Below are 22,087 nucleotides of genomic sequence, written 5' to 3' on the forward strand. Positions count from 1 at the left end.
CGAGCGGTTCAACCGCACCCTACAAGCCACGTTGAGTACCTACGTCAACGACGACCAGGCGGATTGAGACCTTCACTTACAACATGTAATGCTCGCATACAGATCGAGTGTCCAAGAAACCACAGGATACACACCTCAATTTTTGCTCACCGGCAGGGAGATTACACTCCCAGTCGACATCACGTTTGGATGTCTTCCTGACAATCCGCGCCCCTGCTCCGAGTATGTCTCACAGCTACGAACGAAACTGCAGGCAGCATACGAGACAGTAAGACATACGACGGCATCCCAGCAACGTAGACAGAAGAGTCACTATGACATTCGGGTGCATGGGTCCCGTACAGAGTTGGAGACGAAGTGTGGTTACACGTGCCACATGTTAAGCGGGGAAAAACGTCCAAGCTACATAAACCGTGGCAAGGACCATACACGGTAGTCAAGGTTTTGTCTGATGTGACATATAGCATCCAGTCGGTAAGTGGAAGAAATCGGCAGGTCGTTCATTTTGACCGTTTAACGCAAGCCACGAAAGACACAACACAACCCACCAACAGAGTTGTCGCCCAGCGAGAAATCGGAGTGTGACACCACGGATGACCGACAGACGGCTATATTGACAAGGAACGTATAGTACCGTTGCAACTGTACGCTGACGACCCTGGGGATAGGTGGCTGTCTAACGAGAAAAGAAGGAAAAGATCAACATCAACACCACCGACCCAAAACAGACCACCAGAGATGGTCCCTCCTCTGACACACTCTTGGGAATCAGCTAAGGAGACTACGGAGACACCGAGTACCAGCAGACCGACGTCGAGTGACACCAACATTCCTGCCGCATCACCTCACGGACCGCCGACACCGAACACTGACTGCAGACCTTTAGCGAAGTCAACAACGAAACAGGCAGAGGTTCCTCGAAAACGCCGTCTACCATTCTGGGCAAAAGACTATGACCTAAATTGTATAAGTAAACTCGAGACGAGTTACTACTTAGAGGGAGGCAGTGTAGCGAAATGACAATGTACTAATTAGTTAGTAATGTAGAGATACGCGTGCGTAGCGAGTAGAGTTGTTAGAGTGTTCAGACAACCTCGTAGTTGTACCATACATACTGTATTATACCGTTACATTTGTGTAGATATTTTTTGTGTGCTTGTCTGTTTGTTTGTCTATCAGTCTGTCAGGCAGTCTGCCTGCATGTTCATGTGTCAGTTTCAAATTTTTGTAAAACATTTTCACAACTTTTGAGTTCATAATTGATGCCCATTAATCAGAGACTTTAATTTGTGAACGTTGCACAAGATCCCAAAGATCACTCGGGTAATCTGCACATTGTACGTAACTTCATACTTTCAATTCGACTGCGTATGTCCAACAGTCCGGCATATGCCACTCCCAAGCTGCTCGACAAGAAAACGCTAACGCTGAACGACATCGACGTGTTCGAATATCATGAAGCAGTGGCGGATCCAGGGATAGGCGCGAGAGGCGCGCGCCTGTACCTCACACGTCGTCGACTACTGGTAGTCCGCGTTTCATCGACTCCCACGTATCGTTTGGGCTAACGTGCACGTGTGTTTCATGCATGAACTCGAGCTCTGGAACTTTAGCGCGCCAGTTTGGCACAAAGCACACGAGCTTGTCTTGGACTACTAGTGTTCTTCGGTAGCCTCGCGTAGCCAGACCCTACAGTACTCGCTTCGCTTTGCTTTAGCGGGTAAGGTCTGGCTACGCGAGACTAGTTCTACGGAAGTTGCGAGAACTTTCCACAGGAGGGTCGACTATCTAGTTTTCGTTGTTGGCGGAGAGAAGTCATTGAAAGATGTACGGTCATACGCGTCCTCCTAAGCAGAGGGCTGCTGATCAGAGGAGCTTGGCAGAAATGTTTCAGCCAGCGAAGAGAGTATCCCAGGAGTGTAGAGATGCGGCCACTAGTACAAGTGTTAACTGTATCTCGGACGACAGTCAAAGTGGGGTTGCTGCTGGTGAGGACGATGACAGTGTGCAGACAGTAAGTGACGGAGTTGGTAATATGAAGTCTGGAGGTGGTATAGTCAGGACGTGGTTGCGACAACTGCAGAGGTTGTTAGTGATAGTGACCATGGATCATTCTTGGAGGCTGTAGCTACAGCCATGGAAGGGAAAGCACTCAGTGATGAGGACAAGGTGAAAGTGATTGCTAGGAGAAAACCAAGCGAGCAGACAATATTGCCTTTTAGGAAGTATGTTGATAAGCGCAGGAAGAGTGGCTACTCAGAGAGATTTGTCCAGAAAAAGTGGTTTGACCAATTTGATTGGCTAGGATACTATGGCAAACGCAGGGAAGAAGGCCTCTTTTGTTTGCCCTGCGTATTATTTCCTACCGTTTATCGAGAGGGATCATGCCGTGGTGATAATTTTGTTGTCCGTCTTCACAGGGATTGGAAGAATCTTATTGCTGATGCTGCTGAGCATGAATCTACCCAGTACCACAGAAATGCTGCTGCCAAGTTGCTGGCCTTTCTTAGTACTGACAAGCACCCTTCTGAGAGGATAGACCTGATGCAGTCTCAAGCAGCTACAGAAAGGGTATCTGCCAATCGTTGTATACTGTTGTCTGTTCTGAGGTGTTTAGAACTAGCTGCACGTGAAGGTGTAGCGCTGCGCGGTCACCGTGATGACCTTACATATGATCATTCACCTCAAGGTCACTTCATGGCGTTTGTGAAGTTTGCTATCGATTCTGGCGATATTGTCCTGAAGGAGCACCTTGAGTGTTGTTCTCGTAATGCCACCTACATGTCGAAAACTACCCAGAATGACCTCATGAAATTGATGGCAGATGACATAATTCAGCAAATAGTGGATAATGTAAAAAGGAGTCCCTTTTTTGCTGTGCTGGCAGATGAAGTAAGAGATGTAAGTGGGTGGGAGCAGTTGGCAGTGTCTCTTAGATACATGAAGGACAACAAGGCAGAAGAGAAGTTGATTAAGTTCATTGCTTGCAGCTTTGGGACAGGTAGTAGCATCTGTGCTGAGATACGGAATGCCTTGAGGCAGCTTGGTCTTGATGAAACACATTGTCGAGCCCAGGCCTATGATGGTGCTGGTGCTATGTCTGGCCACCTTAACGGTTGCCAGAAGAATTTTCGAGACCATGTACCCCGGGCACAGTACTATCACTGCTGCAGTCACCAACTGAACTTGGCGTTGACAAAGTCTTGTAATGTGTCTGAAGTTCACTGCATGCTTTCCGACTTGAAGGCTGTTGGGCTCTTCTTCAAGTACTCCCCAAAACGGCAACGTACATTAGAGCAGAGTGTTGAACAAGAAAACACCAAGCGGACATCTGCCGGTGAAAAGCCAATCAGAGCTCAGAAGCTAAAGCTACTGTGTGAAACTCGCTGGGTAGAACGGCATACTGCCTTAAAAGACTTCAGAGATATGTACTTTGCCTTAGTCCACTGCCTCCAAGTTATTTCAGGCCAGATCATTGCCACTCCAACTGCTGCCTCTAAGTACGATGCGAAGTCTGTCACTGAGGCAAATGGCCTCCTCCGCTCGATAACGTCAGATTCATTCATCGTAGCTCTGTACTGCTGCACATATCTGTTCGGTTACACAAAGTGTCTGAGTGTTCTACTGCAAGGATCGCAATTGGATGTGCTGGAGGCACATGGTGAAATCAACCAAGTTCTAGGTCTGTTAGAAGAGATCAGAAGTAACAATGAGAGAGAATTCTCTTCAGTTTTCGCCTCTGCATCAGCAGTTACATCCCGTGTCTTAGACCAAGACCATCCACAAGTTCCTCGCTTAGCTGCACGACAGACACTACGCAGCAATCATCCTGCATCAACTCCAGAGAGCTACTGGCGGAGAGCTGTCTTCATTCCATTCATTGACAGCATGATCAGTGAACTTGGCAGTAGGTTCACTGACATGAGCCATGCATCAGTGCAAGGACTGCTGCTCCTGCCAAAACACTGCCAGAGCCTCACTCCTCACCACCAGGCAGCTATCCTGAAGGCTTATGCTCCAGATTTGCCTGATGACCCAACTTTCGAGGCCGAGATACGCCGATGGAAGAGGAAGTGGGAGTATGCAGGTGCTGCTACCTTACCAACCAGTGTTACAGAGACGCTGGGTGCTGTGAATGAAGTGGGATATCCCAACATTGTCTGCATTCTTCGCCTGTTGTTGATAATACCCGTCACCACAGCCACAGTTGAAAGAGCGAACTCTGCACTAAAGCTGATCAAAACAGACCTGCGGAGCACGATGGCACAAGACAGGCTAAATGCGCTAGTGCTCATGTTTGTCCACAAGGACTTGTCTGTCAACCATGAGCGTGTGATAGACTCTTTTGCGAAGGCATATCCGAGACGCTTGCTGTTCCTGGATCCAACTGCTACAACAGAAGAAGCACAATCACAGTGACGGTGACATTGTTTTCAGTGATGGTTGTATTGTCGGTCCATCAGATTTCTTCTTCAGTTCTGAATCAGCGATGTTACTTTTCCACACTCCTCTGTTTTCTGATGTTATATATCAACCTGTTTTGCATGTGTTGAGTAAAGTGAAATATAGTTATAATATGAAAATATCACAAACTCGACCTCATTTGAACTGATGACTATAAGATATTCCTAGAGGGCCAGCTGCGAAAATGTTGAACATGGACACGTGACTAACTGGTGACGTCATTACCGAACCTGACAGACCGCGCCTGTACCTGGTGAGAATCCTGGATCCGCCACTGTGAAGCATTTGCAGTGAGCACTCACACATGTACACATATCTCTCACATGTGTCACACACTCACACTTTCACAACATATTTGTTTAGGGCCAGTTCTCAACTAACATAAAGGCGATGGACTCCGAATGGTTTTGTCAGACTCACATGTCTAGAAAGAAGGTTGATATCAACAAATTTATTGTATATGAAATTACTATAATTAATGTTTATTTCAATTAATTAATATATTTTGTAATTATTTTATATTATTAATTTGTTGTCTTTATTGGGGTTTAGCTTGGGTTGTTGCCTGTTGAAAAGATGAATCTCTGGGGCGGGTCTCCGTCTATTGGACATCCGTTCAGAGTCACCGGCGTTCGTCTGGTGACAACAGCAGCTCATCGACTACGAAAAGAAGACGACAAGTTAGCACTCGTCGCTGCTTGTGCTGCTGGAGGACACGTAAGCATCTAAGAGATTTCAGAGAGTCACGACTTCGTTTTGTATGATGACTTACTTGCAGGGACACGCCATGTTGGTTGAACGTTATTGATGATGAACTTTAGAGTCTAACTTTGTGCACTTTATGTTTGATATTGTCCTTAAGTATGTTTGGTTTGTGCTATATTACGGATGTTTGTCTCACTGGTGGCCTCTGTCGATTGTAAATTCTGGTTGTAAACATATTCGAATCAGTGATTTACACAGACACATGCAGTGATATCATATACACACAATTCAAACAATCAATTGTATTTCATAATAAAATGCAACAGAAACATTCACAACATTTTCTTTTGATAAATATAAATGTCCAATATACCATAGTGGTATCAACAATACTACTGCAGTAGTGTTCACTGCCATCATTGCCTCCTGTTGCTACTCACCTACCTTTTTCTCTCTAAATAATGACAGCAAAGTTTGTCAAAGTCAAGCCACTCGTTCACGTTCATATAAAATCTCACCTTTCTTCAATTCGTCTTTGACTTGTTTGCCAATTGGTGTGGGTATGCAATAACATGCCCTCAACAAGTCCTGTGCTGTTTTCACTTTTCCATCTTTCATCCATTTTGCCTCAATGACAGCCAACATCTTGCCAGTGGAAGTAGGTATTACATGAGTTTCTCCTTTGATCTCATTGCCATTTAGTCCCAATTTGAGTCCAATCTCGTACCACTGGTTACAGCCGTGTTTAACAACAGCGTCTCTCACTGTATCAAAATCAAGCGAGTATCCTACACATAAACACATTACATTAATTGTATAACCACAAATCCAATCAACATTATAACTAAACAATGACACAAACGAAATCTCACACAACAAAACACAACAGCAAAACTACTCACTTGTCTGTAGCTCGTCTTCTTGTCTTGCATCACGTCCAATTGCACCATCTGTAACATCACATCAGCAATATAATAACAATCAATGATCACAAAATAATCACACTTACCAGAGACTTTCTCTGCATCATTAAACCAGAGATCCAAGGTAGGAAACTGCTTTCGTGGCACACGCTCATTCTTCCGGTTTATCAAACTTCTTTGTTGTGGATATTCATCAATGCACACAAGACAATCGTCATCTATTAAATCAGCTACTTCGGCTTCAGTTGGTGGAGGTTTAACACAAACAGTAAATTTGATGCCATCCAATCCTCTTTTCTTGACCTCATTTAGCTGACGAATAAGAAACTGACGAGTAATGCTACATTGTTGTATCAGCTCATTCATACAAATTTCATCATTTGGAAAGTAGACAGTAGCAATAATGTAACGCAGTTTATGATAAACCAGTTCCAGATCGAGCTCAAGATCATCATTCACATGGAAGACAGCATATCTTCTTTTCAGCATGGGACGAGGATGGGCATATTCACTGGCACAACGAGACACCAGACGAAAGTAGATCGGCTCGGGAGTCGCATCAAATCCCTCGGGACGAAAGATCAGAGATGGAGGAAACCGAGTAGAACCGACATTCTGTTGCCATACCATCTGCCTCTCATATATTTGTGCCAACAAGCAGGGAATAAAAAATGACTGCCCAACTGCCAAGACAGACTTCGGCATCTCAGGTGACGTATTCATGGGACAGATGATGTCAAATAGGTGCATCACTTGAAGGATGGCCACAAACTGACTCTCGTTGACCCCTTCGTTCTCTAGCAAATACTGAGCCAAATGCCAAGACATCAATCCTTCGTTCTCCACTTTGATGATATCCTCCCATAAATATGGAGGAATGTTTTTCTTATCAAAGATGGTCACAAACACAGTGAGGACATTGACCAGCCATTGTAGATCAGTGAAAACCTTTCTTTCTAACTCACTTACATTTGAATAGAATGCAATTGTGCTCAAACTCGACAAATATTTCAGTGCCGATCGACATTCTCCAACTGTTACAATATCACAGAATTTTCGAGCCAACTCGCACACTTCATCGATGTCGAGTATTTTGCCTTCGTTGCCTGCCAGTTGAGACACTCTGCCCAACAATTTATCCAGAACTGCCCACGGCAAAGGAATAGCCTGTCGTTGACTCCACAGTGACCGTACCATTGCTACAAATATCTCCTTCACCTTCATCACCACCGGATCAGGATTCTTGGTGCCAGATCGTGTGTTGTCAACACGAAAAGTCAGTTTATTCGGATTTTTCTCTGCCAACACCATATGCTCACCAAACTTGTTCTTCTGCACCACATCTTGCAGTATTTCTTCTTGTTCTTCTAAAAATTTAGGATTCATGTTCTTTGTTTCGTCTTCTCGAGTGGACACTGCAAATGTGACTGGTGCTCGCTTAACATAGTCCTGACCAAGAAAAGGACCATCACTCACTGATGGATGAGCCATCTTGATGCAATTCATGTGGTAAGCCAACAGCTCACGTCTCGTCTTAGGACCAAACCGTTCCATCACCAATTGTTCGCTTCCTTGTTTTGATCGGAACAAACATTGAGGTATGGGATCTGCAAGACTCTTTGTTCCATCCATCACTATCATGTAAGCGGTTGCACTGTAGTCACTGCTGTCTGCCATCAGTGCTGCGTGCGTCATCAGAAACCGCTCTTGACCGCCGCGATCACACAATGTGATCAACATCATCATTTTACTTTTCGCTAATTCAGCCTTGTCACGACGCAGTAGATCTGCAAATGCTGCTTGCACCTCAGTTAGTTCTGTGGAGAACAGAAAATTGTGTAGCGACTTCTTCAATACTGTGATGCTGCCTTCCCGTCCGGTTGTCTGTATCTCTGTTGCTAAAGCTACAGTGTTGCTACTACTCGCCAAATGTTGTTCGGCTGGTTGACTTGTCTGCTCGATGACAGAATCTCCCTCGTCGTCTTGTGTTACTTCTTCACTACTGTCCGCTGCCCCTTCTCGGTGGCGCTTTTCAACATACTCATGATAGCCTCTGACCAAAACTTGATCAATGATCTGTTCTTTGTCTTCTGGTTTCAGTTCCTTCCAGTTCGTGTTCGAACCGCCTCCAATTCTCATCACTTTCACGTGTGCTCCTCTCGTGCTTTCCCTCTTATCAATAAATGGCTCGTCCAAATAAGAATCTCCAAGAGAAGACTTGCCGGCATCTTCTTCACCAAACATATCGATGTTTCCTCGTAGTATTGGTAACTCCCCCTTTTTCAAAGCATTTTCGTAATCAGATTTCACAGATGGACCCAGACGATCAATAGCACCTACGAAAAAGTGATGACAACAGTTAATTACAATAGTAAATGCACAACAGCCATAACATACAAACATGCATATCAATTAGATTTTAATAGATAACAACTAGCCACCTAGTATCACTAAAATATGCAACTATACAGTTGAATGTGATTTGAAGAAATGCACAACAAACATTGAAATAGTATGCCAGCATTCCATAACTACCGGAAATTTCCAAAACAGTGCCCAGGACAGCAATACAGAAAATGGGATTTTATGGAAGACTATCCATTCTCAATAATTATAAGCGTCCAGTCGGTTCGTAGGAAACTCTGGAAATTGGTAGACTGACTTGAGTACCACAGAGTAAGCAAGTGTGAGGCCCATCACGACATCTGATCATGTCTAGACATGTCCTAAGACACTGGTGAATAGATTGAGGTTAACCTGATTACGTAAAAACGTGATTCAGCATGAAGTCGATCACAAAGCTGTAAGTCTAAATTTGCATCTGTGTTTCATGTCAATCAGCTGAGAGTCAGTATCTTCACTTATTAGATGCGTTTCTCGGTTTTAATGGCACACAACGTCGTCCAGATACTCTTCTTGCACCCTCATGGCTTCGCCATATCTTGCACGGTTTCCTTGAACTTACTTACTTGAACATCCAGGTCACGTGACTTGGTGCAAACATGGCATATAAACGAGACTTAATTGTGTTTATTATAGCCTACCAAATATACACTTTGCATATTCTTGCTTTACAGCTACCTAACCTAAACTTTACTAAAACTTTCCATATTTACTAAACTTGAAAAATGACCTATTTTCAAGTGAGCGTGACATTCTGGAGTCCGAGTGCAATCAGCACAGTGCTCCTTTAAGAGTGCAACCAAACCTTACGGCCCTCCTACACTTCTTGTCAGGTGTTTCTTTAGAGGTTCCTTCGTTAATCCACAGTGTAAGACCGCTGTCTGGTTGCCAAACCTGTACCTGCACTGTAGTATAGTAATGCAAGTTACCAATACAGCCTCGCAATATCTACCAACTTTGGGCGCCGACGTCAAATCGCACACTACAATCTTGATTTTTATTAGCGACCCATGGGCTGTAAATGAGAACAGTTTCCAAAAAGTCGCCCAGTGGGCAGTCTTCAGGCTGGCCACTGTTTCGGAAATTCCCGCTACCCAGTTTCTGCAAGTGACAAGACAGAGTTGCCAACTCACACGCAACTTGCGTAAGTCTCACGCAAGTTCCTTCAGGTCACACGCTCACACGCAAGGAACCCAGATCTCACGCAACTTTTAGACTGCTGGAACTAGACCCAGTCGCACGTGTACAGTGAACAGTACGTACACCATAGATTCACATAAAAATCTGTAGTGTCTGATAGAAATATAAAATCTAATGAGACTGCCGTAAAGTGATCGATCATTACGAATAACCAACCCCAGGCAAGTAAAGTTCTGAAGCTGATCATTATAGTTCAGCAGCACGACCATCAAGGTGACGACATCTGATCATGTCTAGACATGTCCTAGGACACAGGTGAATAAATTGAGGCTAAAATGATTACCTAAAAACGTGATTCAGCATGAAGTCGATCACCAAGCTGAAAGTCTACATTAGCATCTGTCTTTTCATGTTAATCAGCCTTCTGAGAGTCTCTTCACTTACTAGATGGGCTTCTCGTTTCTAATGGCACGCAATGCTGTCCAGATACTCTTCTTGCATGTCCAGATACTCTTCTTAAAGGGTGCACTTTTTCAAACACTCAGTAAACGCAAAGACTTAGACGCTCTAATTTACACTAAAGGCAAAGCTGACTGAAGTCTCTCTATAGCCTGAATTGGAACAATCAAGACCTTGCAGTATAAGGTTTCGTTAGATCGTGACTCTGGGAGCTAAATTCTAGGCTTTTAGATGTAGTTCTCTGAATTTTTCTTCTAAAACATCAAACTGAGATTGCTACACTGCAGTTTCAGTAAAATTCAGCAAAAACCCTCGCACTTTGAGCAAAATTGGAGTTCCTTCCATTCTGCATGTGACCAGAAAACACACGTCACATTCCCGTATGTTGTGTCTGCCGTACTACATCTTTCTCTCAGAGTAAACAAGCGCAGTCAGTTCACAGTGAGCACAAAATTTGTATTGTTTAAAGCTTACACTGCTGCCGTGCCCATCAATTGACACCTAAATAGCTGGTTTTGCAATAGTTTTCGTCTATTGACCTTGACGCATGCACAAGATATGAACAGCATATGAAGGGCTTACTGGTGATCGGTACTGATTTTCTTGCCAGGACACTTGAACCTATGTTACGTACAATAGCTACGGCACAAAAACTATGTCACTTGATATCGACTCAAGTGCGCATGCCTAAGTGTGACCCTGCACCTTTAAGTGGGGACACAGAAAAGTAACAAAAAAGGTCTTCCAATGCATATCGCTACATTTGTGTACTAAATAGCCTCCTTTGACTCTACAATATCTCTTACAGATCTGGCATTCAATGGCTCCAGTTTGCTGACGTACAGGTTTCTTTCTCTTTGAGCAATGCATTTGCGTCTCTTCAACTCACTAATGTGTCTGACATCTGAGGCAGTCACAGCACACAACAGCTTGTAAATCAACATTGCCATACGACAATTGACTAGACTCCAGGCAGGCATAGTAATTCTCTCTCCAAGCAGATCTTGATCTATTTGCTAAGTAATACCAAGAGCTTCCTGGAATCTTCAGATCGTTTAGCTCTTTCCTAATTATGTCTTTCCAGCGTTTTCTAAAGCCACCTTCTCAACGTCTTTCTGATAGCCACCCAAAGGAGCACGTCTTGGGAATTCAATGGTTGGGCATTTGAGCCAAATGCCCATAACCATTGTATACTGGAAGGTCGTGTTATAAGTGCTACGTTTACAGTGCCAGGATCTCCCCAGTCTGATTGTTTCATAATATGCGATGAAGACAGACAGAGAGACGGAAGATAAAACAGACAAACAGACCGACAGACAGACACACAGACAGATGCTCGTGATGTAAACGTTTGATTTAAATAGAAAATATATGTATTGAGACAGACAGACAGACAAACAGACAGACAGACAGACAGAGACAGACAGTCAAACCGACATACAGATGAACAGACACACAGATACAGGCATTATATACTTTGTATTTGTTAATGTACTCAAATTTTTATCCTCAAACACAGTTTTACACAAAGCTCCAATGCTTTAGATGCTTTGTAACTCTGCAATCGACATTCAAGCCTAATTTCCTGAAGCTTCAGGTGTGGATCCAACATACATGAAATCTTGCTCGTATTCAATGTTATCGTGTTTGTATTGTATGGAACTGCAATCTTTGGAACATACCTCCCTACCTGCAGCGACCACCTTAGTTTTTGGAATACTCAGTCGTAAACCAAAATCTTGACTTGTCTTGATATCTTCAGTCACCGCTGTCAAAGCCCCTGTTCTTGTGTAGGGAATGAATAATGGCCAGCAACTTGGGAGGCAACCGATACGAATAATGAAGAATGTGCCAAAGAGTATTGCGGTTGACCGAATCATATGCCTCTTTTTAAATTAATAAAACAAGCATAGACGGGATGGTCATATTCTCGTGCTCTCTCCGTCAATACCAGAAGAGACAAAAGTTGGTCAGCACAGCCTCTACCGCGACAGAAACCACACTGGCTTTCATGGAGAAGTTGTTCTGCTCTGGGTTTGTGCCAATTTACGATAGCTTTGGCAAACACCTTACCAGGTATGCTTAAAAGGGCAATACCACGGTTGTTGTTGCAGATGGTACGGATTCATTTCTTGTGCAGGGGCACAAGAAGTTGACTATGCCAGTCTGCCAAAACTAATTCAGTCGCCAAAATGACATCAAACATAGATTTTAGCTACTGAATAGTCACATCCTCACCCAAACTGAGCATCTCTAAGGTTCCATCAAACACCAGGTGCTTTTCCCAATCTCAACTGTGAGGTGGCTGATTTGATCTCCTCTTCAGAAAGGGGAATAGACAACTTGTCATTTGACGGAGATGAGGTGGACAAGGAAGACACAATAGGACTATCATTGATGGAGACAGCATTGATGTTAATTGGGCAATTCACCACCCCTGAAATGTTCGACACAACGATTCAACTTTTCCTTACTGTTACTTAAACTCGTACCATCTTCAGCAACTAGACTAATTGAAGTTGGTTTAGAATACGTCTTCTGTAGAAGGCGTAAATTCTCTATCAAAATGCCTCCACGTGGGGATTGTTATTGAGACAGTACTCCTTCACAAGTGCAACCAGACTTTACGGCCCTCCTAAGCTTCTTGTCAGGTGTTTCTTTAGAGGTCCCTTTGTTAATCCACAGTGTAAGACCGCTGTCTAGTTGCCAAACCTGTATGTGCACTATAGTATGGTAAGGCATGTTACTAATACAGACTCAGAATATTGATCAACTTTGGGCGCTGCACTACCATCTTGATTCTCATTAGCGGCCCCTACGCTGTAAATGAGAACAATTTCCAAAAATTACCCAGTGGGCGGTCATTTGGGCTGGCCACTGTGTTGGAAATTCCAGGCATCAAGTTCTTCCAAGTGATGAAATGACGATTAACTCCTGCTACTCCCTCGTAACTGCTTAACCATATCAAGCTTTACTCACTGACCGAAACAGCATCAACTCAAATTAGAACGTTACAATAGCTGAAAACTACAGTTTAGAATGAAATATTAGCGGGAATTTATTTTGGCAAATTGGTGAATTTTTCAGCGACTGCCAATATAAAACCAGCAATTAATTTGGCTACCAGGATATGTTGACGTGATCGTCCACGTGGACCAGGCATCATATCGAGTGGTACGTCACACCGATGAGTCCTTGCTTGCCATCTGTTCTGCCTATGAATGAGGCCATAAGACTATGGATGAAGCTGAACTGTCACGTTTACGCGAGTCCTGTTCATTGTACTAACACAAAGCAGTTCTTCGTCACTATGCAGTAGTCGGAGACCAGTAAGTTAGGGAAATGTTAGCCACGAACACAGCTGTCAATCACAAACTCCTCCATGACCACTTATCGTGAGACGTACATCAGTTATCAAACAACGATGTCGATTGCCAAAATAAAATCTGCCAATATGCTTTGTCTGTCAATTTCTTAGCAAACCGCCAATATAAATTCCCGCCAATGTTTCATCTTATACGGTATTGTAAACAATGATCACATGCAGTATTGACTTTCCGTACAAAGAAAAGCCAATACAACATTCATATATTAATTTAGGTATGACATAAATAAATCAATAAAAACTAAACAAATTTCTGCTGGTCAGTTGGATCGCTCTGTTGTGAGTTGCAAATATGATAAAAATAAATACTGACAATCTACTAGAAGAATATTAGGTGAGATGAACTTGTGTGATAATGAAAATAATCACCTCTTCTAACATTAGTATGCTGTTACTTCAAGGGATAGGAAAAATCATTATACATGACAAAAGGTGTTTACATATACAGTATTGGCTGTTGTGTGACATCGTCATAATGCACACGATTGTCTCACTTACTGGGAAGTTGAACATCAATGTTTGCACTTTCTACAACATCTGGTGATGGATTTACAGCTGCAACAGCACTCTAACATCACACATAAACAAGTTATAGTTAATACACAAAATTTACACTACACAACAATCAGATCACACTTCCTCGATGAATTCCTTCAGATGGGAAAGAATAGCAGAACGAGTTTCTTTGTGACTGCCCTGATCTGACTGCAGACTTTCTTCTCCTACTTGAATTGCAGTTTTGCCAGCCTGTCCAATAAAGCACAGTGTTTGTTATTGGTGCAATAAACAGCAACACCTCATACCTTACTAGTATGTATATATACATACATGTTCATTAACTAAACAACATAAACTATTTACAAATTTAATGCTAAAACACAGTTACTGTAATCCAGCGTTCGTTATCTGTTGTTCACACAGTAACAAACAAACTACTTGTATTACTAATCACACATTCACTAAATCAATGCTCACCACTGTGTCACTCATCATTTCAAACCACCACATATCCATATCCTATGCAGTCATGTGACTGACCCATAAAAATTATTTAATTACTCTAAATGTACATCAACATTATGATCAGCACTTCAAACAAGATCATTATCAGTGTATGCTTTCAATAAATATTCTCCCATTTCCATTCAGTAACACCAGAAAATATCAACACCATCACCTAACCACTAGAAATTGACAATAGAAAAATTCATCACAATACAAAGCATCTTCCTTCTTCTCTACTTGACAATATTTCATACAACCAAGAAATTGTCCACAACGTCAATGTCATCTGTTTACAAGCTTCCCCGACAGCTTAGCAAACTGCCATCTGTTCTCAAAACACACACCTTCAAACAAGTGTACAGCAACTTAATCCTCCATTCACACTCCACACACTAACACTAATTGATTTCTTTCTGTTTCCTCTTTCTCAGCACATTCTGGTTGCAAAAACAGACAAATGAACAATTTGCCTGCTAAATGGTTGAAAGTAATGAAAACGATTTGATTGCAAATTTATTATTTGATTTATCTGTTGGCTTTAAAATGCACTACACTGTGCAAATGCAAAACGTAATTCATTAAAATCATCGCAACTCAACTGTTCATGTTTGTTGCTTTAGCAGTTGAGATAAAATGTCACACGACATTCATATATTATCATCATAGTCTTCATTTCTTGTTCTCATCACTAACCCATAAACATTTACCATACAATAACAGAGTTCAACACAGAGCCGGCCAAGCCAGCAAACTGCCGGCTGAAGAGCACAGGAAATTGAAACTGCGGCTGGAATTTGAGACAGTGGCGTTTGAGTCTGATATGATCCATCAATTCCAGTCAGATGGACGATATCTACAAATGTCAGCAAATAAAAGAATAACCTGGCTCTTATTGCTCACAGTTTAACACCCCAAAGCTTCCATATAACTCCTCCCACAAGAGTGGGTTAAGTGAAAACAAGCTTTCTCAAGCATTTACCAATTATTAATTATCAGTTAGCTACACATGGAGATCAGTCAGCGAGATGTCTCTCTACCTTCAGCTGTTTATTGGTTAATACTGTTCTTTATTCAGTCAGGTGGAACCTAATCTGGAATGCACACAAGAAACCACCAAGGCAATGAGCTCTAACACGATCTGTCTAGACGTGTTCCTAGAGCCTTGTACAAGTTATTCAGGATATCCAGATTGAGAAGTTGGACTACACTGAATACATTGGTAAAAGTGGACACGCCACTGGACAATCAGTTGTTTTGCGAGCTGACCAAAAATTCATGGAAAGAACACTGACTACTAACTGCTCACATCTGCCATATCTCTTATTATCTTACATTACAGCTCAAAGAACAACTAAAACATATTAGCACAAAATACTTCAAACCAAATACAACAAGTTTCTACATACATTGTTCTTAGCTGACACATCAACTCTCAATGATGTCAACAGCTTGACAACTGATAAATGGTCATTCCTAACAACATACTGTGAACAGATCAGATGTAATGCTGTTGATCCATCCTAAACAATAAACAATTTACATTAGATACAAAAAACAGTCAAAACCAGAAATTTACAATGATACTAAAATGGCATGCAGTCATACTGCACCAACACACAGACTATTATCAAACAGCAGCAACTGCTTGCTGTCATATACAACAGACATGCAAACATATACAACAGACACATTGCATTACAACCAATTAACATTTGAACAATAAACAAACTTCTGAATAAGTCAATTCAAAAATATTGTTGTTGATACAAATAAAAAGAAATGATAAATGAGTTGGTATTCAGAAAGTCAGTTTGATAGTTTAAACAACCCACTAGGATCAACACCAGATGAAAAATACTTTGTTTACTCCACAATTTTACAATAAACAGAAATCCAGTGTGTGTGCATGAGTGGCTTGATCAGTCAGTTTATGTAAAAATGATTGTATCACCAATTGAGTTCTACATTAATTAATTCAAGTCTTATCAGTCAGGGTTCAAAAAATCCTGTCACCAAGACACCATATGACGACCACTTCTAAATGGTTGGTGACTAAACGAGCAGTGTGGTCAACAATTTGGCAACTAGAAATATTTGGTAGTGTTTAGTCTTTGTGGCAGTGGCTCTTGGATGCGAACCACCTGCTCAGCAGATAGGTTTTGCGTTACAATATGTTACAACTTTCTAAGTTTCCATTTAGTGGCACACTGCGAAGTAGGCCGTCTAACTTAGCACCTTCGTACATATCACGTAACAACGTATCACCTAGCAATCTATTGTGAGTTGTTGCTATTCTTACATTTAATTTATGTCTATTAGGTGCGTTTAATTTTTCAAACAATCGCAGTTACTCTTATTCTTCATACGCTGCACCAGCAAATCCAAGTCAACAGCGCTATAATCGATGAGACGCCATTGCGCAGCAGCTTCTCCCGAATGAAACACGAAATCTGCAGTCAATCGTAGTTGAAAAGGAAGGCAACTGCCTATTTAGATTCTTTTCTACGCTGTTCAAAGGAAACAAAGACTCTGACCATCTTGAATTAAGAAAAATAAAAACTATTACGTAGATCTTTTGCAAACGCCGGGCATCGGAAATGGCAAAACAAACAGCATTTTCCACAGCAAGCTGCATGAGTGTCTTTCTATCAGAAGAACTACCAGGTACATTCAGGAGCTCGTACGTCTCCTAGTGCTGCTAAGAAAGTCTGTTCAGACAAAAGTATCCGCATGTACAGTTCTGAAATCTAGATGTTGAATGATGTGCGCGCTATTGTTGAAGTGCTAACAAAAGTTTATCACTTGTGTTCCAGAGATTAGCACAGCTAGCCATACGACAGGTGGGGTTACATGCAGTAGCCGGATGTACTGTTCTCAACAACAATAGTGGCACTGAGTCAGAAGAGAAGAAACGCTCTTATCTACTCAACCAAACAATGCTCATGTCTTATTGGATGGGTTGCCACGATGTCGATGTGATGACAAACCACATTTTTGTTTGCTTGTAGCTATACAATTAGTTGAAAGTTAGGATAAAATATGAATACTCATAGTATTACACAGAAAGAATCCCAAGCATAATACTGTACATTGATGTGTTTACTTGCTATCTACAATGTTCATCCAATGTTACTGCAAATTCCTAGTTACGTCTTAATTTAATGTCAAACATGATAATCTGGGAAAGGTCTCAACAGTGATATTAATGACTTGTTTATTTCTGGAATCTCTGAACTAGAAACGAGTGAAAGTTTGGCAACCAACCGTTCCTCTACATGGCCAAACTGGCGACCAGATTCAAACACATTATTCGAACCCAGCAAGTTATCTATATTCATGTTCTGGAATCCTATCGCTTTGTTTCTGTCAGTTCTACACAACAGACTGCAGTTCATGTAAATTAGAGTTCATCTACTCCAAACATCAGAGATGGGCATGGATCTATTGCAGCTGCTGTAGTACTGTGTCCGTACAAGTTTCAACTCTGTCAAGTCGGTCCGATGGTCTTTGATCTGAACTTTGGTAACCTAAATTGGCTTGTCTGAAATCAGGATTAAACATGTCTTATAAGTGATGTCAAGATCAATGCAGTGTCTAATTGTATATTCCCGTCAAGTGGCAGGGAAATGAAAGGACGAGAAAAATAAGCAATCTGGGCACTGCTGCACTAGTTCAGAAAAGGAGGTCCATTCTTCACTCAATTCCAACCACTTAAATCAAAACATCTGGTCTAACAATGAAGGATAATCAGTGATGAGAATGCTAATACAAACCCACAAAAACAACGTTATTGCAATTGCAGATGTAAGAGTTAATAATTAATGAGCTAAGTAAATGTATTTATAGCTTGTGAGATGGTAGGGTGCAAGATCTTCTAATCAGTGTTGTAGATCAGGCAACTTGCTTCACAGCTTGCTTGCAGTCAGATGTGCCCTCTTGGCAGCAAAGTGACATAAAAGTGATTCTTGGACTTCCTTCCCTCTTGAATTGCAATTAGGGCAAAATTCTTTGCATACATTTCAGTGATTTCAGTCTTTGTCGCTTCAGACAAGTGGCCAAAGTCAAGAGGTTGCCGCAAAGAAATGCATAATATGAAATGTAGGAGGCCGTCAGTATCCACAATAGCACGACCGATGATAAAGCTTCAAGTGCAGTTTCTGTTCAGCTGTGTTTGTCGCATCTTTGTTTAGAATTGCTGCATCAAATTCTGCACTTGTATGAAGACAGAGACTTTCTAAGTGTAAGCAGACTGCTTGACGTACAATACATGTGTTTGATCGAAGGACACAGGTTTGCAATCGCCAAGCATTACATGAACTGCATGCTTCTCAAATCATTGTAAGTAGATAGTTAGAGATAATGACTGTGAGACTCTGCTAGGGTAATAACAAAGCAAGTCTTCACGCCTAATTCCGACTTCAAATAAAATAGCAAAGACCCAATAACCACTCTCTCTCCCAGCCCTCACGTGCTCCCTTGCCACCTCACGTGCAAAAAAGCACTGCACACCGTGGAGAACCAAACCTGCAGTGCAATCATGTTACACACACACTTCCTACCATCACAGACACTTGCCAATCCTCCCATGTACAAACAACAGTTCAAAATGTCATCACAAAATATGTTACATACAAACAAACTTACATTAGTTGTTGCTGCTTTGTTGCACTTTGATTGAATAAGACGTTGTACTACAGGTAAACGACCATCACGACATGCAATGAGAAACGGTGTGTAGCCATCCTAAACAATTTGAAACAATAACTTCAAGTCAGCAAAAGTAATGTTAACAGTAAAACCTCATCACGAGCTTCAACGTTGAGACCAATGATCAATAAATAATCAACAACCTCAACATCATCAGCAACGTGTAGAGCTGTCTCTCCTTCCTGTAGTTGACACACAATGTTAGAAAAACATTTATCAGTACAATACTAACTACAATGAATGCAAAATATACAACATAGACACAATTGCATTAGAAAAAAGTAACATTTCACCAGCAAACAAACTTCTGAATAAGTCAATTCAACAATATGGTTGTTGACAATAATAAAAAAATGGTAAATGAGTTGGTACTCAGAACGTCAGTTTGCTAGTTTCAACAACCCACTAGGATCAACACAAGAAATGAAATACTTTGTTTACTCAACAATTTTGCAATAAACAGAAATCCAGTTTGTGCATGAGTGGCTTGATCAGTGCAGTTTATGTAAAAAAGATTCTATCACCAATTGAGTTCTACATTAATTAATTAAAAAGTCTTATCAGTCAGGGTTCGAAAAATCCGATCGTCAAGTCGCTAATTTGGCGACTAGAAATGTTTGGTAGCTTTCAGTCTTTCGGCTCTTGGATGCGAATCACCTGATCAGCAGATATGTTTTGCATTACAATATGTTGCCATTTTCTAAGTTTACCATTTAGTGGCACACTGCGAAGTAGGCCGTCTACTTAGCACCTTTGTACATATCACGTAACAACGTATCACCTAGCAATCTATTGCAAGTTGTTGCTATTCTCTGGTTGATCAACATTTTTATGGACTTCACTGCCTGTACTGATCTCACTGGTCTCTGCCATCAGCTCCAGACAAACCCAACTACAGACCTGCACGCGCGTTTAATTTTTCAAGCAATCGAGGTTACTCCTGTTCTTCATACGCTACACCAGCAAATCCAAGTCAACAGCTCTATCATCGATAAGACGTCATTACGCAGCAGCTTCTCCCAAATGAAACACGAAATCTGCTGTCAATCGTAGTTGAAGGTGACGACAACCGCCTATTTAGATTCTTTTCTACGCTGTTTAAAGGAACAAAAAATCTGACCATCTTGAATTGAGACAAATGAAAACTGTTATGTAGGTCTTTGCAAATGGCGAACGTCGGAAATGCAAAACAAACAGCTTTTTCCACAGCAAGCTGCCTGAGTGTCTTTCTATCAGAAGAACTACCAAATACGTTCAGGAGCTCGGACGTCTCCTAGTGCTACTAGAAAATTCCGTTCAGACAAAAAGTTTCTGCATGTCCAGTTCTGAAATCTAGATGTTGAATGATGCCACGCGCTATTGAAGTGCCACAATAACAAAAGTTTATCACTTGTGTTCCAGAGATTAGCACAGCTAGCCATACGACAGGTGGGGTTACATGCAGTAGCCGGATGTACTGTTCTCAACAACAATAGTGGCACTGAGTCAGAAGAGAAGAAACGCTCTTATCTACTCAAACAAAGAATGCTCATGTCATTATGGGATGGATTGCCAGGATGTCGATGTGACAAACCACATTTCTGTTTGCTTGTAGCTATACAATTAGTTGAAAGTTAGGATAAAATATGAATACTCATAGTATTACATAGAAAGAATCCCAAGCATAATACTGTACATTGATGTGTTTACTTTCTATCTACAATGTTCATCCAATGTTACTGCAAATTCCTAGTTACGTCTTAATTTAATGTCAAATATGATAATCTGGGAAAGGTCTCAACAGTGATATTAATGACTTGTTTACTTCTGGAATCTCTGAACTAGAAACGAGTGAAAGTTTGGCAACCAACCGTTCCTCTACATGGCCAAACTGGCGACCAGATTCAAACACATTACTCGAACCCTGCTTATCTATATTCATGTTCTGGAATCCTATTGCTTTGTTTCTGTCAGTTCTACACAACAGACTGCAGTTCACGTACATTTGAGTTCATCTACTCCAAACATCAGAGATGGGCATGGATCTATTGCAGCTGCTGTAGTACTGTGTCCGTACAAGTTTCAACTCTGTCAAGTCGGTCCGATGGTCTTTGGTCTGAACTTTGGTAACATACATTGGCTTGTCTGAAATCAGGATTAAACATGTCTTATAAGTGATGTCAAGATCAATGCAGTGTCTAATTGTATATTCCCGTAAAGTGGCAGGGAAATGAAAGGACGAGAAAAATAAGCAATCTGGGCACTGCTGCGCTAGTTCAGAAAAGGAGGTCCATTCTTCACTCAATTCCAACCACTCAAACCAAAACACCTGGTCTAACAATGAAGGATAATCAGTGATGAGAATGCTATACAAACATATCAAAACAACGTTATTGCAACTGCACATGTAAGAGTTAATAATTAATGACCTAAGTGAATGTATTTATAGCTTGCGAGAAGGTAGCGTGCAAGATTTTCTAATCAGTGTTGTAGATCAGGCAACTTGCTTCAGAGCTTGCTTGCAGTCGGATGTGCCCTCTTGGCAGCAAAGTGACATAAAAGTGATTCTTGGACTTCCTTCCCTCTTGAATGGACTATTTAGCAGAGCTAACTAGACGTTAATACGACGATGACTGTAGTATGAAGGAGAGTGTATGGGAGAGTATGACGTACATAGTGATGTGTTTGTTGGCGGGTTAGTGACCGATAGTTGACGCGAACAGTGCAGTAGTTGTCTATTTCTATTATGCCGCGAAAAAGCTGCACAGCGACTTCTCGCTCAGGTCGGTCGCTCCAAGAGTACTTGGCTTTATCAGGGGAAACGCTGCAGCTGGAATAGAACAGCCTTAACCTGGTACTAACTGGCACGAAAGATGAAAAAGTAGCAGTGTCCGACAAATTGACAAAACTTGTGGTT

General features: G+C 41.6%; 3 protein-coding genes across 3 annotated transcripts; 2 read left to right on the forward strand and 1 right to left on the reverse strand.

Annotated features, from left to right (window-relative positions):
- The first annotated feature begins 1,825 nt into the window (after positions 1–1,825).
- Positions 1,826–4,451, forward strand: LOC134182924 (52 kDa repressor of the inhibitor of the protein kinase-like). Its single transcript, XM_062650366.1, has 2 exons — positions 1,826–2,014; positions 2,062–4,451. The coding sequence occupies exons 1-2, from the start codon at positions 1,826–1,828 to the stop codon at positions 4,417–4,419; spliced, it is 2,547 nt and encodes an 848-aa protein (XP_062506350.1). The 3' UTR covers positions 4,420–4,451.
- A 107-nt stretch (positions 4,452–4,558) lies between these two features.
- Positions 4,559–5,352, forward strand: LOC134183695 (trifunctional enzyme subunit beta, mitochondrial-like). The gene is made up of 4 exons (XM_062651284.1): positions 4,559–4,754; positions 4,828–4,899; positions 5,017–5,181; positions 5,243–5,352. Exons 2-4 carry the CDS (start codon positions 4,855–4,857, stop codon positions 5,270–5,272), a joined length of 240 nt encoding a protein of 79 aa, XP_062507268.1. The 5' UTR covers positions 4,559–4,754; positions 4,828–4,854; the 3' UTR covers positions 5,273–5,352.
- A 119-nt stretch (positions 5,353–5,471) lies between these two features.
- LOC134182925 (uncharacterized) lies at positions 5,472–21,335 on the reverse strand. Its single transcript, XM_062650367.1, has 11 exons — positions 21,306–21,335; positions 19,420–19,422; positions 19,284–19,373; positions 19,129–19,227; positions 15,891–16,004; positions 14,116–14,226; positions 13,978–14,047; positions 6,179–8,428; positions 6,072–6,119; positions 5,688–5,957; positions 5,472–5,623 (listed from the first exon to the last, which is right to left on the reverse strand). Exons 1-11 carry the CDS (start codon positions 21,333–21,335, stop codon positions 5,610–5,612), a joined length of 3,099 nt encoding a protein of 1,032 aa, XP_062506351.1. The 3' UTR covers positions 5,472–5,609.
- Positions 21,336–22,087: the final 752 nt, after the last annotated feature.

The sequence above is a fragment of the Corticium candelabrum genome, chromosome 8 (genome assembly GCF_963422355.1).
Source record: "Corticium candelabrum chromosome 8, ooCorCand1.1, whole genome shotgun sequence".
In the NCBI taxonomy this organism is placed as follows: Eukaryota; Metazoa; Porifera; class Homoscleromorpha; order Homosclerophorida; family Plakinidae; genus Corticium; species Corticium candelabrum.